We start from the raw sequence: 16,691 nt of genomic DNA on the forward strand, positions 1-16,691 counted from the left end.
AGCAAAACATACATTCATTTCAAGTGAACACAGAACATTTACCAAGATAGACCACATTCTGGGCCATAATATTTAAATCTTTAAATTTAAAGGAATTCCAGTCTCATAAATTATATTCTCTGACCAAAATACAGATGAATTAGAAATTAATAACACAAAAATATCCACAAATATTTGAAACTAAATGGCACAGTTAAAAGTAACCCACAGGAAAGAAGAAATCAGAAGTGATATTGGAAAACATTTTGAACTGAATGAAAATGAAAACAGAGCATATCAAAATTTGTGGGATGCCACTAATGCAGTACTTAAGAGAAAATTTGTAGGATTAAACACCTATGTTAGGGAAAAAAAGATCTCAAATCAATCTCCTCAATTTTACTTTAAGAAACTAGAATTTGAAAAGCAAAGAAACCATAAAAGAAACAGAAATAATCAGTATAGAAATAAATGAAATGGAAAAGGAAAAAACAATAGAGAAAATCAATGAAACCAAAATTTGGTTCATTGAAAAGTTCAGTAATAAAACTGGTAAACATCTAACTAGAGGGCTAAAGAATAAATAGAGGATACACAGATTATCAATACCAGGAATAATTGAAGTGACATCACTTCAGATTTTACAGAATAGTAAGGGATTATAAAAAATTATGCTGATAAACTCAATAAATTAGGCAAAATGGGTAAATTTCTTTAAAAACAAATTAATAAACCTAAAAAAATAAATAACTGAATGGGCCTGTACTTATTAAAGAAATTAAATTAGTTAAAGACTTTCCACAAAGAAATCTCCAGGCCTAAGTGGCTTCATTGTTAAATTATGTGTAATGGTTAAGGGAAAAAATAAAATTCTATGAAAACTCTTCCAGAAAATTGAAAATAAGGGAGAACATTTCCTAACTTTTTCTATAAGGCCAACTTTACACTCAAACACAAACCAGACAAAGACAGTAAAAGAAAATAAAACTACAGACCAATATCACTCATAGCATAGATGTAAAAACACTAAACAAAATTTTAGCAATCAAATAGAGTAATAAATCAAAAGGATAATATATCATGACCAAGTAGTGTTTCTCCCAGGAATTCAAATTTTGATTAACATTTAACAATCAATATAAGTTACTGTAATAACAAATTAAAGAATAAAAATAATATGGTCAGTTCAATAGATGTGGGAATTTTTTTTTTACAATACCCAAGACACATTCCTGATTAAAAACTGTCAGAAAATGAGAAAATTTTCTTGACTTGATAAAGGGCATCCATGAAAACCATAGCTAACCTCAGACTTAATGGTGTCTGAAGACTAAAAGCTTTCCCTCTGAGATCAAGATTAAACAAGGATATCCACTCTTATCATTTCTATTCAGTATTTTACTGTATGTTCTAGTCAGAGCAGTTAGTCAAGAAAAATATATAAAAAGCATGTAGATTAGAAAGAAGGGAGTAAAACTATGTCTATTTGCTGATAACATGATCTTGTATAGAGAAAACCCTGAGGAATCCACACTCATACAAAAAGCTTTCTTTAGAGCTAATAAATGAGTTCAGCAAGATTCCAGAAAACAAGATTAATATACAAAAATCAATTTTATTTTTACATACTAGCAGGGAATAATTGCAAATTGATGTTTTAAAAAATGACAGTAATTTTAGTAGCATGAAAAATATAAATTAATTAGGGATACATCTGATAAAAGAAGACCTATCTGCTGAAAACTACCAAATGTTGATGAAAGAAATTGAATAAGACTGAAATAAGTAGAGAAATATACTTTATTTATGAGTGAGAAGACTTAATTTGTCAAAGTAATTATTCTCCAAAAATTGGATCTATGGATTCAATTCAATACTAATCATGAACCCACTCAACTTTTTTGCAGAAATTGGCAGTCTGTTTCTCAAATTCACATAGGCATGCAAAGGACCTAGAATAGCCAAAACAACCTTGAAAAGAACAACAAATTTGGAAGGCCACACTGATTTCAAGATATATTATAAAGCTAGAGTAAACCAAGTTAGTGTAATACTGGTATAAAGGTAAGCAACTAGATCAGTGGATACTTTTTTCTGAAAACAGAAAAGTGTCCACTAAATTTGCTGCCAGGTGGAGTCATCGTTAATCTTTTTCTGATAATATTTGATGGAATGAAGGTAAGAAACCATATTTTAGTAGACTGAGAAGTTAATGAAGGACTCCTGGATAGGATGGGAGAGTGGGTTCATGTGGAAATCCCTATTCTCTCTGTTTTGAACACAGGATGGGTTTTTAAATTTTTAAGAAGTGAACTTTATGGATCTAAACAAAATGGAACTCACAATAGTAAGTGGGCTTAAAGCATTGGCTTACTGGAATGAAAAGCAGGCAGTGTTGGCTGACTTTCAACTCCTGCAGGAGAAAATAGATAGGAAGTCCCTGGTGAATGAGTATCGGGATCAGAGCTAGGTGCAATGATTTGAAGAGCAACAGTCTCTTCTTTGAGAATGGTTAGCACTGGGACATGGGAGAGAATAGAGAGTGCCACTTGGGCATGGAGCTGAGTTTGGCTCTGGCCTGAGGACAAGATCTACACCATCCCTGTAGGACAGGAGTTCAAACCATCCTTTTACACCTGGTTCTGAGGAGGGAGATCCCAGAATACCATGCAGAACTACAGACTGAGGAAACAATAGCAATAAGATAGTCATGCTTAAGACAAGTGTGCACACTGAAGTTTCAAAGCACAAGAGGAACACTAACACATAAAATAACCAATAAACTGAAGAAATGGGAGAGAAATAAGAAAGAAATCTGAAAAGGTCTTTGATATCAGTATATTTATGATCCTCTAAAAGGAAAAAGAAAGACTAACATCTAACCATACCACCCCCAAAAAGAAAGAAAAAACAGGGTGTATGAAGGAGTAAAATTAGATGGATAGCTATGAATCAGAAACTGATGAATATGAAAAGGAACTGACTTGAAATTTTAGAAAAAGAAAAATATTTTTTTAAATACAAATTCCTTAGGTGACATAAACTCTAGACTGGACACAGTCAAAGATGGAAATTAGTGACATTAGAACACAGAACAGAGATGAAAACTTCCATGACAGCAAATACAAATCACACAAAAAAGTGAGTAAAAAGTAAGAAAGAACAAGTTTAGACACAGTTGAAGATGAAATTAGTGACAGTAGAAGGCATACAAAGGAATTTATCCAGAACACAGAGCAGAGATGAAAACTGCTCTGAGAGCAAATACAGATCACGCAAAGAATTGAGTGAAAAGTAAGAAATAACCAAAACAGACACTATTCAAGAACACTGGGTATAAAGAAAAACAGGAAAAGTAGGTACTATCTAGTAGAAGGGCTATTTTTGAAATGGGAGCTGTAACTTAGTAAATTACAGGCAGAAAGTTAATAAATTTAATACAAGCAAGAAGGAGATGAGCCAGGGGAAAGGATCGAGATGAGCATGAAGGGGTAGACATGTTGGGATGTGTATCCTTGAGATTGGAAGGCAAGGTGGGTCTAGATGTGGATGAGTTGAGAGAGAGGTGAGCCTGAAGTTTGGGGAGTTGCCAGTGTTCTATTTCATCCATGAAGTGGGAAGTGATAAACTTGAGAATAAGAAATGGACAATGTTGATGGTAAGATAATTTATTCATTCAGTCACTCATTATAACACACTTACAGTATGACATAGCAGTGAACTGAGTGAGGCTCCATGGGATTTAGGCACTCCAGAGTTGCTAGAGCATGCCAAAGCTTTAAAGAGGAGCGGGAAAGGGGAACAGAGACTGTGCAATAATAGCATTTTCTCAAGCTGCCTCCCTGTGTTGTGCAGGCTACTTTGACATTGCTGACTAGTAGGATGACTAGAAATATAGCAGTGTAGATCAGTCTGAGGTTGGGTGACACAGGGTGGGTGAAATTTAGGGTAAATCCTACTGAGAATTAATGGAATCCTACATTCTTCTACCAGCCAGTGGGATGAGTCATGCTCCTCTTTCTCATGGAGTATATTTTTCTTCTCCAGTGATTTGATTCTGTGAAATCTGTAGAGGTGTTTTAGCTGAAGTTCTCTTTTCTCAAAGACTTGTTCGTTCATTCATTCAAGAAATTTATCAAACATCTACTGTATCCTGGACATCCATCTGGCTGTTTGGAAAATATCAGTGAACTGCACAGCAAATGTCCCACCCTTATGAAGCTCACCTTGTAGTGGAGGGGAGAGAGGCAATGAGCAGTGAACACATAATGAAGAGTGCATGATACAAACTGTTAAGAGCAGAGAGTGCCATATAAAGGGAAATTAAAGCAGGGCAAGTGGGTCTGGGATCACAGAGTAACAGCCTGCAGTGTTTGGTAGGTTGGCAAGGGTAGGTTTCCATTGGAGGGCAGTGTCTGAGGTGAGCAGAAGCAGCCAGAAGCAACCGAAGGGCAATGCGGTTCTCTGGGAAAAGAGTGGTATGTACAGCAGTCTCTGCGGTGACAGAGCCTGTGTGTTGGGGGAACAGCCAGGAGGCTTGAGTGGCTAAGAAGAGGAACAAAGGAGAAAATTGGGAAGGGTGTCAAAGAGATTGCCTGGCAGGCAGGCTTAGAACTTTCTGGAACACGCTGTCCTCTTTTACGTTGGGTTTGGCAAGGGCAATGTGGCAGGCATGTGGAAGCCAGCCATAGGTGGAGGGAAGTTGTGTGGGACTCAGTGAAAGAATCTAGCGCAGCCCCTGCAGACTTATGGGCCCAAGTGATTGCTCTTTCCTCGCCAAGCCACCACTTCTCGTTCCAAGGCTGGGGGGCTGGGGTGAAGGAGAGTTCAGACAGCTGGGGAGAGGCAGACAAATGGCCCCAGGAGCACTGTCCAAGTCACGGGTTACCTCGGGCTGATTAAGTGACTCCAGTGGCTTCATCGATCTGCACAGTTACTTAACTTGGTCTTTTGAAATGTGGGCCTACATTGAGTGACGATTTAAACCCACCCCAAACCCTGAATACTTTTAAAACCATAAATCAGTCTTTATATATTTTACCTCCTATAAACAAAGAACATGGTGAGAGTCCCTGAGTCCCGGAGAATCCAGGATCACATAATTAGATCTCACCCACTCTTCCCACACAGCGCTGTCAGAATGAAGAGAGGCCTGGCTCACAAGTGGAGGGCTGTCGTTTTCGAGCCGAGTTATTTCACATGCCAGGGAAGCACTGTTAGGATTTATGAGTAGATTATCTATTCAAGGCATATTTGGGGGCTAAGAATATTGCTTTATCGCATGTGTTTTTTCATGTTGCTAAAGCCATGAATGACGAATTCTGGTGGTGGAAAATAAGGACAGTATGATGTGTAATTGTTCTCTGGGCAACAGTGCAAAAATGACTGAATCTGAGTTGCCCAATGTTGCATAGGACCCATGGTAAGAAGTGGTGTTGGCTGCCACAATCCGTGTCTCCCTTTGGGTCACCAGTCCAGGGCACAAGTCACCATTGTTCTGGTGTGGCTCATTCCGTCCCCCTGTAGGTTTCTTCCGTAATTAGCAAGGAGACAGTTCTTCAAAATCACTAGCACAAGCTGCAGCAGGATTAATTTTAATTTGGTGTTGTGTTTAGAAGGAAGTTTATGGTCTTATAAATGTTATGCCTTTAGACCCCTAACATCCTTAGGAGGCATTTTCGCTGGCAATAGGAGGCAGATTCGTCATTGGTGGTTCCTCCTCTGTGAATCTAGAGATGGTTGCTTCCATGTGTACCAAGATTGGGAAGACCACAGGGGGAGGGTGATGGTTTGTCCCAAGGCTGCAGCTGTCTTCCTGACATGCCCATCACCAGCTAAAGCTGCCTCACACTCTTGGCCCTAGTTCAACCAAGTCAAGTACCAAGTGTACACAAAGGACTGGGTTAAGTTCTGGGATTGAGACGAACCAGAATTGTGCTGTTGGCAATGATCACCTTACATGCAGTGGTGTCTATGAGTTCTGGGGCATCTTGGGGCTTCTTCAGAATTCTGTCACAGGCTTTACTTTCATGAACGTTCTAACAAGGGCATTTTTAAAAAGTCTTCTTAGCGTATTAGTTCATCTTAGCAGAGAAAAACAGAAGGCTTCACAGAGACTGGGAACATGCCCATGTTTGTGGCAACCTTGGAAAATATGTTCCCACTCTTCCTGAGGGTGGGCTGTTTTGTGCCATGGCAGGGCTTTGGGAAGATGGGATGTGTTTTCCCCATTGTTCAGCCTCAGTCTCTCTACCATGGTGCATGGCCAGGTCTGGACAGACCACAGAGAGGTGGTAAGCCCTGGGAGGACGAGCCCGAGGAAAAAGTCCACTGTGATTGCATTGCAGATGCAAACTAACCTTCCAACCCCACTCTCTCTCCAACCCTGTGCTCCAGCTGCCCACTCCTCAGCCCAGGCTCAGGACCGACCAACGGCCACCGTGTCGCCCCTGCGCACCCAGAACTCCCCGTCCCGCCTGCCCACCGCCAGCCTCAGGCCCCACTCCGTGGTGTCCCCACAGCACATCCACCAGCCCCAGGTGCAGACGGTCATCGGGGCCCAGTGCCCCCGGCCGGCCATCCCACTCACGTCCGCAGCGTCAGCCGTCACACCTCCCAATGTCAATGCTGCCAACCTCAATGGGGAGGCTGGAGGGGGGCCCATCAGTGGCCTGTCAACATCCAGCCCCACCAACACAGGATGCAGACCAGATGAGAAAAAAAATGAAAAGGTAAGTGACCCATCTTGGGTGAGCCCTGGCCGTGGCCCAGTTGGTTATTTTAATAGTTTGGCACCAGACACCAATGACATTTTGTAAAATGAAGGCTTGAATTAGGGCACTAGGCTCCTGCCCTCAGATGCAACAGGCCTATGACAGAGATGGAGGCCAAACGAGCAAAGCACCTGTCCTTGGAGGCAGGCCTCAGGTTCTGGTACGGCTGAGACAGGCCCAACTATAGAAAAAAGGTATCACTACCTCAAGATGCCTTAGCTCTACCTGTTGGAAAATCACTGTAATATATTCATTTTGTTAGAACAAGAGATTTATTGCCAAGTACCAGGATATTATAGTATTAAATACACAAATCTACTTATGTGCAGTGTGAACAGCACCCCTTCCCTTCAATGTATCATCCCTGTGCAATCCACAGCCTATTCAACCACAAGGGGAAGACTTGTTTTCTGAGGAGAAACAAGAGGGATATGCTGGTCTGACCATTGGTGTAGACAGTATTTTCAGCTATTCTTTTTAAAAAAAATTTTTTTTTAATGTTTATTTATTTTTGAGAGAGAGAGACAGACAGACAGAGAGTGAGCAGGTGAGGGGCAGAGAGTGAGGGAGACAGAATGAAAAGCAGGCTCCAGGCTCTGAGCTATCACCACAGAGCCTGATGTGGGGCTTGCACACATGAACCACAAGATCATGATCTGAACTGAAGTTGGACACCCAACCAACTGAACCATCTAGATGCCCCTCAGCTATTCTTTTAACTGTGAAGAAAATTGGGCTTATTTCACAAAAGAAATCAGAGTCCAATGAGCTTGCCTCTCTTGCTACCCAACTAGACACTGGACTAACCAAGATTAGAATCCAGATTTCATGGTTTTTGTTTTTTTTTTCAAATCAGTGCTGCCCAACAAAACTATAGACCAAGTCACATATCTAATTTAAAATCTTGTAGTAGTCACATTTTTAATAAGTTAAAATAATTTTAAAAATAAAATTGAAAGGCAAAAGTCATTTTAATGGTATAATCTATTAAACCCAATATCCAAAAATATTGTCATTTCAACATGTAATTGATACTAACAAATTGTTGATAAAGTATTTTGACATTTTTCACATTCAGTCTTCGAAATCCAGTGAGATATATCCAGTGTTCATGGGCCACTGCACTGTGAATTGCTGTATTAAACAGTTCAGACCCCATCTTCAGCAGGGAACTATTCTCTTCATTGGCCTAGCTGTAGGAATGATTTGTTCTCATCCCCTCTTGGCTTTACCACATTCTATATTTCTTTTAAAACCTTTCTAGATAAAACTTGTCTTTTGATTAGAGTGTGCTCGCCAGGGTTTTGGTGAGCCCCACAGCACTAGATGGTATATTCAAGGCAAGGACAGCCCCTCCTGTCCCTTAGGGATAGTACCAAAACCAGCATTGACTGCCCAGTCCACGTGCCCAGTGTGCCCTGAAGGCAGGCCCACAAGCTCACCTCTCGTGCTTGGCAGGAGCCCAGACACCTCTCAGATATGTGCACACCAGACTCTTCAGGGCCACCAGATCAGTGCTTAGGCCTCCTCACCGCTTGTCTCATCTGCTCCAGAGGAATGTTATTCCCACACTCAGAGGTATGGAAGAGTCTCAGTGACAGCCATTGCTGCGATGCTCTCAGCCAGCAGAGCTCAAGTTCCCTTGAGATTAACAGGGTTCCCAGGCATGAAGAGAAATGGTTGCTCTGCATTTTGAGTCCATGTCTGTTTGCAGTTCTCTTAGGTCTTGGCCTGTTCCCTTCACCTTGCAGTCTGGTTAGGAGATGTAGCTGGGTCTCATCAGGAGGCAGAAGTGGGCATACAAGCCCACCTTCTTACTTGGACGCTCTTCCTGGAAGACTCAATCCTCCAGGCCTTAAACAGGGGATGGACTTGGAAAGGAAAGGATAATAATAGCTCTGTAAACATTTCTGGTCCTTTAACAAAAGATTCTGTCTGGTTTGCAAAAGAGATGGGGCTAACTTCAGTATGGCTCGTGACAGCAGAGCCAAGCTAGTAGGAATCTACACTGAGGGAGATACTGTTCATGATCTTGCCCTCCTAAGCATGTTGCTAGGGAAAACCAGCACCGTGCCTACTCTCCACATTCCCAGCCTGTTAGACATTTAGCAGGTATTTTATTTTACTCTCTGCTAATAATTCTCCTCTGTCAGCAAAGAAGAGTGAGTCCAGGAGACACCCAGAGGGTCCCTCTTGATGAAAGGCACCTTGGAAGGAACCCCCACTCCCAGAAGGAATGTAGCAGATATGTCCACTTAGCTCTGGCGGCAGAAATGCATGGGCAGACACCAGCCTGTACCCAGCTAAGCTCAGGGCTGGGCACAGACTACTCACAGCCTAGGTGGGGGGCTGTTCATGCTGTACTCTCAAGTAGGAAGTGAAATGGACTTTGTGGGCTTAAGTGAGCATGTATTTGTAGGTATAGGAGCAATTGTTAGCATCAAACCCTGATATAGAAACACTGTATATTGTTCTTCCACATGTTATGTGTGGTTTTCATTTCTCACCTCTCAAACAAAGCAAAACAAAACAGAACAAAAAAAAAACGAAACAAAACAAAAAAACCCACTGGTTTGAAAAACCACCTGTTATGGTTTTCCCTTCTGTATTCCCAGTTGAATTTCTCCTACTTTAAATTTTTTTAATGTTTATTTATTTTAGAGAGAGAGAGAGAGGAGAGAGACAGCACAAGTGGGGGAGGGGTAGAAAGAGAGGGAGACACAGAATCTTAAGCAGGCTCCAGGCTCTGAGCTGTCAGCACAGAGCCCAATGTGGGGCTCAAACCCATGAACCATGAGATCATAATCTGAGCCAAAGTCAGACACTTAACCGACTGAGGCCCCTAGGTGCCCCAAGTTTCTCCTATTATAGTAAAGTGCAAAACATCCACAGTTGCAGTTTCTAGTGGAAGAGCCAAGACAGTGACTGTTCACGTGAACCTGTCTGCTGTGCTCCACGCTGGTCAAGTGTGCCCGGACTAGGGCCTGGGCACCCTCGTGCTGCCTCCCCCTACCCCTGCCAGGACCACAACTGAGCAGATGTGACCAACTTTGAAAACAACACTTGGCTTCAAGTCTGTTTCTGGGGTAACCCCATCACAGACATATGTGCATGTCTAATAATGGTGAAAGGAATTTTTAAGAGTAATTTGGAGTATTCTCCAGGTTGTTTCTCTTAGTGAATTTTCCTCTGAAAAAGATGGAGCTCCCAGCCCTGCTGTCCACAGAGGCCAAACATCACGGCACCTGCATGTTCTCACAGTGCTGAGCTCTTCTGGAATTCGATCCAGGCCCTTCCAAGCATGTGCACAAGAGAGAACACCATGTCTTATAGGGCTCCTGGTGCCTGAGGTAGAGGCAGGGTGATTCTCTCTTAGGACATTGGGGGATTTATTCCCAGGTGTGGTATATGTCCCCATGTGTGGTATATGAAGAGGCCCCAAACCTGGCTTGTGTGCACTGACTGCTGTGCAGAGATTCCTGGGCGGCTGGCACTCTGCTAATTTCACCCTCTGGGATTGGGCTTCTCAGCCCTGCTGTAGACAGGCCTTGTACATTGGCCCTGCTTGGCCCACTGCTGGGTTGAGGCCTCCAGAAAGACTCAAGTGCTGCCAGGGTGGGGATTCTTTCTATAGATTGGATCCTGATTCAGAGTTCCTCTCTGGGCTCAGGGCTTTTGCCACAGTGTGCATCTTCCAGCTTCTCTCTCAGAGCCTCTTCCTGACCATCTTCCTGGTCTTATGGCTTCCTGAAGGAGCTGTTCTGTGGCTGGGCTGCCAGCAAACAGCAGCTCCACCCTCTTGGAGAGCTTGCCACTTCCTCCATTGGGGCCCAGTCTAGCAGTGTGCCCTTGTGCCACAGCCCTGGAGCCCACAGTGCCAATGCCTGGAGTGCTCCCTGCACTAGTACCAGAGGATAGACAGAGGACAGGCCAGAGATGGGGGAGTTCTGAACCAAGGATTCATTCAGAGATCTGGACAGCACTAGGGACTCTTCAAGCACCTGAGGCCATTTGGTCTGACCAGGGATCTGTTCTCCCATGGGACAGATCTACCAGGGATGGCTCTGCATGGAAGAGCACCCTCCTCCAAGAAGACCTGGGAAGGATGTATACTGTGAAGTCACAGGGTACCCCAGGCTGGTTGGATCCCTTCCTAGATCCCAGGTTGGAAACAGTAGAGGCACCCAGGCCAAGGGGAAAACCTTAGGACACAGAGAAGACCCCAAGGCATGAGAAAGACCCTAGCATATGGAAATCATGAAGGTTACGATTAGCTGGTGAATGTCATTGGAAGTCTCCCCATCCAAAGACTGAGATCTAGTATTTCTGAAGAAGGGACCAGATACAACTTGAGGAGTCATTTTTTGGTGCCCACAGATGATAGGGTGGAAAGAAAATCTCGGGAAAATTTTAAGAATGATGTGTAATATTTCAGATAACCCCTTTGCTTTAAAAAATCCCTTTTTGTGCCAGAAACAACCATCAAATATCACCTGTCGTGTCCATCCATGACTATTTTCTATTTCTAGGGCCTTATGAACACTCAGCACCAGATGATAGGGATCAGTTATCCCTAGAGGTTGATTCTAGGGAAAGGCATCAGAAAGAGAGCTCTGTGCCCCCAGACAGAGGCCCCAGTCAGTGACTAGCAGCAGTGACGTGCTGAGGAAAGAAGTGGAAGATTGTGGCCCCCCTTGAACCCATGAAGCTTTCCCTGGCCACCTGGCTAGAGGTCACTCACTCACCCCTCTCTCATCTGTGTATTACAAGGAACATTTATGTGGCCCAGGCAAAGTGCTGAGTTCTGGGTGTCTATAGCAAGGGAAGATTCCATCCCAGCCTGTAGGAATGCTGAGTCTAGTACCAAGATGCAGACTGGGAAACAGGCAACTGAAATAGAGTATGATAGGTCTGGAGAAAGGGAAGCTTCCCAGTGGAGTTCTGCCTGACAGGTGGAAGGATCTTCCAGGCTGAGGGATGTGGCCTAAGGGTGAGGAGCCCAAGAGCAGGTGGGAGGTAGAAGACAGCTCTGGAAGGGCCTTGAGATGATCAGTTAGGCACTGCTCAGCAGACTAAGGAGTCTGGTGTTAGTCAGGAAGATAGGATTTAAGGTTTGATCAAAGGACGTTAGCTGTACTCCTTTCCTTCTCTGAGTTCTGAGCCCCTCACAGTCTTTTTCTTTCTACTCAGGTAACTGGATCCCACACTGTGACAGCCCCTCTAACTGGTGCCATACGTCCATATCCTTTCTTGTGACCACTGGCTACAGCAGTATCTTTCAAACCACACGTTCAAAAGTGACTGACTCATGAATCACCAAACCAATTTAGTGGATTTGGACAAACATTTTTAAGATCAAATAGAATGCACAGAATTAAATAGAATAGAATAGGTCAGCATGCATAGCACACAGCAAGGGTCAGTATACTTGGGGAAAATGGTGGTTGTTGTTGTGTGCTGAGTCCTAACCTTTCCAAAAAGTCTCAGAGCCCTGGTCAACAGACCCTGAAGAGTGCCTTCCTTCTAGAAAGCATCTGGTGATATTTGTAGACTAAAGGGATATTTGTAAACTAAAGGGAATTGGGAAAACAGTTTCCAACTGTTTCATTCCCATGATGTATAAGAAATTCTTTATAGGCCAGAAAAAAGTTAACTTTCTGTGTATAGATGAAATAGCTTTACTTCCACACAGTAATGGAATATTAGAACCTGAAAGAGCCTCTGAAGATCTTTTTATTAAACTTCTCTTTTTTGATGATGTTCGTGAGGCTCAGGGTTGTTGAGAGGCTCGCCAAGGGTCCCATGGCAGCAGTAGTGCAAGGACTCTGTTTCCCCAACCCCTGTGTTCCATTGCGTTAACCTGTGGTGGCCTCTCCAGTCTCTGTGAGGCTGAGGCCTCAGGTGGTTTGGGCTTGTCCAGGAGTCCTACAGTAAGAGGAAAGGGGTAGCTATAGCAAGAGGCTGTGGCGACTGCCTGGGAAAGGGGAGTGTGATGCTCTGCCTTCTTTTCCACACTAGACTCAACTGCGGCCAGAGTGCATGTGTCAGTGAACCACTTGGTCAAATCCACGTGGATGGCATGACCTTTCTAATTAGGGCTTTGGAGAGCTGATCTGAAAGGAACAGCAAACCTTGCAGGATGACTGATAACAGCAGAATCTGGGCCTGGCCAGTAGCAGAGCCAGTATGGGAAGTGTGTTTGTGGATGAACTTTGAACTTGTTCTTTATAATCTATATCTCCCCCTATTTAAGAGCATACAGATATATGAAAGATGTTAACAAGGCCTATATTACATAGGGTTACAATTATATTTTCAATGAAAACCCAGGAATATGCAATATAAAGAAATCTTGAGGGTGAATGAAGTTCTTTAGAACAACCAGGCAGTTTTTTCTAAATATAAGAATCACTGGTTTATGAATCATTTTCTCTCCATTAGGCTCACTGCAGTAAGCAAGCCTTTACTTATGCTCTTCATAAAATGCAGGCTGGAAGCTGTAAGCTCCGTAACTGACATCTCAGTTGCTGCCAGTGTGTTTTCAATTTTGAGACAGGCAGAGGCCCTCCTGCTGTCACATGCTAGCTGCATGGGCCCCATCAACCAAGCCGGTGGTGAGCAGGTGTTCTGCTGCATCAGTTGGCACTAATCAGGGGTGGGGATAGGGGGCTGACCTCAACAGATCTGAATTCCACTATAGGTCTGGTCTTCACACTGATCTCTTAGGGGAAGAGTTGCACCTGGTTGGCTTACAGGTCAGGCCCAAACATGCAGAGACCCTCAGAGCGGTGCTGTGTCTCACATGCAGCCACAGGGGAAGAAGGTGACTCACGAAGCATGGCTAAGCCCACAGACCCATGTGGCACATCATCATGGGCTTTGGGAACCTCGATTGTCCCACAAATGAGTCACTGCTGAGTCTGATGGTCAGTTGGTCGACTCTGGGTTATAGAAACCCACTTCCTTCTGGGGATACTCATGCTAGGCCACTCTGAACACCCTTGGCACTGGCATTAGCACTCTGTGGGGGGCAGAGAGTCCCTTTCTGACTGCTGTGGGCCACGAGGAGTCCTGAAAACTTCAAACCTTCTCCTCTTTTCCCTGTGGTTGGGCTGCCTTCTGTGGGAGGAGGAAAGCTGGCATTTAGCTTATGAGTAATTTTTAGGCTGAAAATGAACCCATTCTGAAAGCATGAATCCCAGCTGTCAAAACAAAACCACTCTGAAGTTTTACAGGAAACTTACTTTTGGAAGGGGGCATGCTGCTAGGGTGTCACTTCCCTGATGACAAGAGCAGAACTTCTCATGCCCATCAGGGCACAGACCCCCAGGTAGGACAGGACAGTGGCCTCACCATGGTCTCTGGAGAGCTCAGAGGTGGCCTGAGGCCTTCTTGGGGGTTGGCTGTCTCCCAGGAAGGCACCACAGGGCCAGGCCATTCTCCCATAGAAACTCTCCCGTAGAAACCTCCAGCTTTTGTTCTGAGGTGAGACTCAGTCCAGTGCACTTACCGGTGTCTGCTTGGTGGGGCTCTGGGGACCCTTTCAGGGTACAGATGTGGACAAGGAAGTCCAGGTAGCCAGGTGGCCTGCTCAAGGCCATGCAGCTAGTCATCAGTGGGAATAAAGCCAGACCCCTTGGTGCTCAGGTAAGGGCCACTTCCTCTCTTCTGCCTCTATCGGCCAGCTTCTCCTAGTGGGAGCCCAGGGCATGGGGGATGGAAGAAGGCACAGATTGATTAAGGAAAACACAGGGTGTGCCTGGGGCACAGCTGCCAGGTGTAAACCAGGGCCCTTCTGTGTATCGATTGTGTGACGTTGAACAAGTTCCCTCACCTTCCCGCACCTCCTGTCTCCTCATCTGTAAAATGAGAATGGTAGCACCTAATACCCTGACTTTTGGGGAGGAGTAAATTAGTTAATCTCACAAATGCTCAGCCTAGTATTTGGAATAAAAATCATTAGTAAGAATTTGATAGTTAATTGAAGGTCGGATTCCATAAGCATTATAAGATAGATACAGATGTAAAACTTGTATCCCTGACGCTTCTAATAAAAGATGAAAAGAGCATTTGATTTTGCAGTTTTAGAAGAAAGACACTTAACATTGCCAAATGGAGAGATGTAGGCTGCTCCAAAATGAACCTCAATTGATTAGTATAATCTATTAGTAAAATGGTATTTATTCATCTCCTCAGCCGCTGGAGGTTCCATTTTCTGGATTATTTTTCCTGTGACCACTGAGAAACATAGGTATAAAGGGTGTGTTTTTTTTGAGGTGTCAATTTTGTACCTGACATTTAGCCTAAACAATGTCAACTGTAAAGCATGAAACCAAAATTCATTTTTAAAATTGTAATAAACTATCAATGGAAAAGAATCTGTGATTACCAGTAATAGCCAGGGGGTTCTGTCATTCTCCCTAGAGGGCAGAGTTCACCACAACTCATTAAGATTGTTGGGGGCTTTTACACTCTAGTGACACATGACGCAGCCCTCCTAGACAACAAAGAGATGACTGTGGCAGCAAGGTCAGTGATGTAGGTTGTAGGCATGCAAGTAACCAAGAGCCATGGAACACACTTGATTCCCATAGTAGGTTTGGATTCTGCCCTGCAAAATTCTACCACTGTTATTGCCTCTATTTTTATGACATATCTTCACTTTGCTCATAAAGGCAAGGTATTTTTTTATAGTCTTCCCTGCCTAGGGAAAAACTCAGCTGATGGAATCAGTTAAAAAGTAAAACATATACACACACCCTATAAACCACACCAGAAGGTAGTGCTGCAAAGTAGACCAATAGGCTGCCCTTCCCAGAAGGCAGACAGTGTCAGCTTGATGGGGCATCTCTAATGTCCTAGAGAACTGTGAGTGTTTTTCCATTTTGTCACATAACTGAGGGCAATGATGAGAAAGAACAGAGTGTTAGTGTCATCATTTTGTTTGTTGTGATTTTATTTTGTTTTGTTGGTGCTCACCACACAGGCAGTGGTGGTAGAGACAAGGGCATTGTGCCATCATTTCCAGGTAAGACAACTTTATGCCATCTTTTCCCTCTGCAGTGAAGTCACTCTTGGGGAAGACCTGATTTTTGTTTACCTGGTGTTTTATGTGCATATTTCTAGGCTGTGTGTTAATAAATTACAAGACACATCTGCATGTAGCACGAGAATGAAGTTCATTAATCTTTTTAGAGGATTCACACTCTTTCTGTCCATTTCAAGCAGAACTAATGGTTCAACTTAATGAAGACATTACTGCTTTCTGATCTCTTTGTAATATCAGCAGTAATGGCTAGGTTACTGGCTTGCATCAATTGCCTTCAGATTCTGAGTTCTCTCCTTCACTTTGTATCACCATAGACAAATCCATTGGACTTCAGTGTGCTTAATATTAAGATGGGAATAATATCTCCTGCTCTTAAAGAATTAATTATTGGTTTGTATCAGTCAGAATTCCCCAGAGGAACAGAACCAATATGAAATATAGTGGGGCACCTGGGTGGCTCAGTTGGTTAAGCGTCTGACTTCGGCTCAGGTCATGATCTCATGGTTCGTGGGTTCAAGCCCTGCTTTAGTCTCTGTGCTGACAGCCAGCTCAGAGCCTGGAGCCTGTTTCAGATTCTGTATCTCCCTCTCTCTCTGACCCTCCCCTGCTCATGCTGTCTCTCTCTCTTTCTCTCAGAAATAAATAAAAAATTAAAAATTTTTAAAAAAGAAATATAGCTATAAATATTTGGCTCACTTGAATGTGGAGGCTGGCAAGCCAAACTGTAGGGAAGGCCAGCAGGCTGAAAACTCAGGCAAAAGTTGATGCTGTAGTCTTGAGGCAGAAATTTTTCTTCCCCAGGAAACCTCAGATTACTCTTAAGTCCTTCAGCTGATTACATGAGGCCCACCCACATATCTGGGCACCTAGTCTAAGTAATCTCCTTTATT

The 16,691-nt window shown here is 43.5% G+C and overlaps 1 protein-coding gene across 1 annotated transcript in view; it reads left to right on the forward strand.

Annotated features, from left to right (window-relative positions):
- Positions 1 to 6,710, forward strand: part of SH3RF3 (SH3 domain containing ring finger 3) — a gene marked incomplete at its 3' end in the record, with an annotated part of 106,240 nt that extends 99,530 nt beyond the window's left edge. The window contains exon 8 of the mRNA XM_077768545.1: positions 6,376 to 6,710. Coding sequence (XP_077624671.1) covers positions 6,376 to 6,710 — 335 coding nt within the window. The remainder of the gene's footprint in view (positions 1 to 6,375) is intronic.
- Positions 6,711 to 16,691: the final 9,981 nt, after the last annotated feature.

This window comes from Crocuta crocuta, unplaced genomic scaffold (assembly GCF_008692635.1).
Source record: "Crocuta crocuta isolate KB4526 unplaced genomic scaffold, BGI_CrCroc_1.0 scaffold788, whole genome shotgun sequence".
NCBI classification, from domain to species: Eukaryota; Metazoa; Chordata; class Mammalia; order Carnivora; family Hyaenidae; genus Crocuta; species Crocuta crocuta.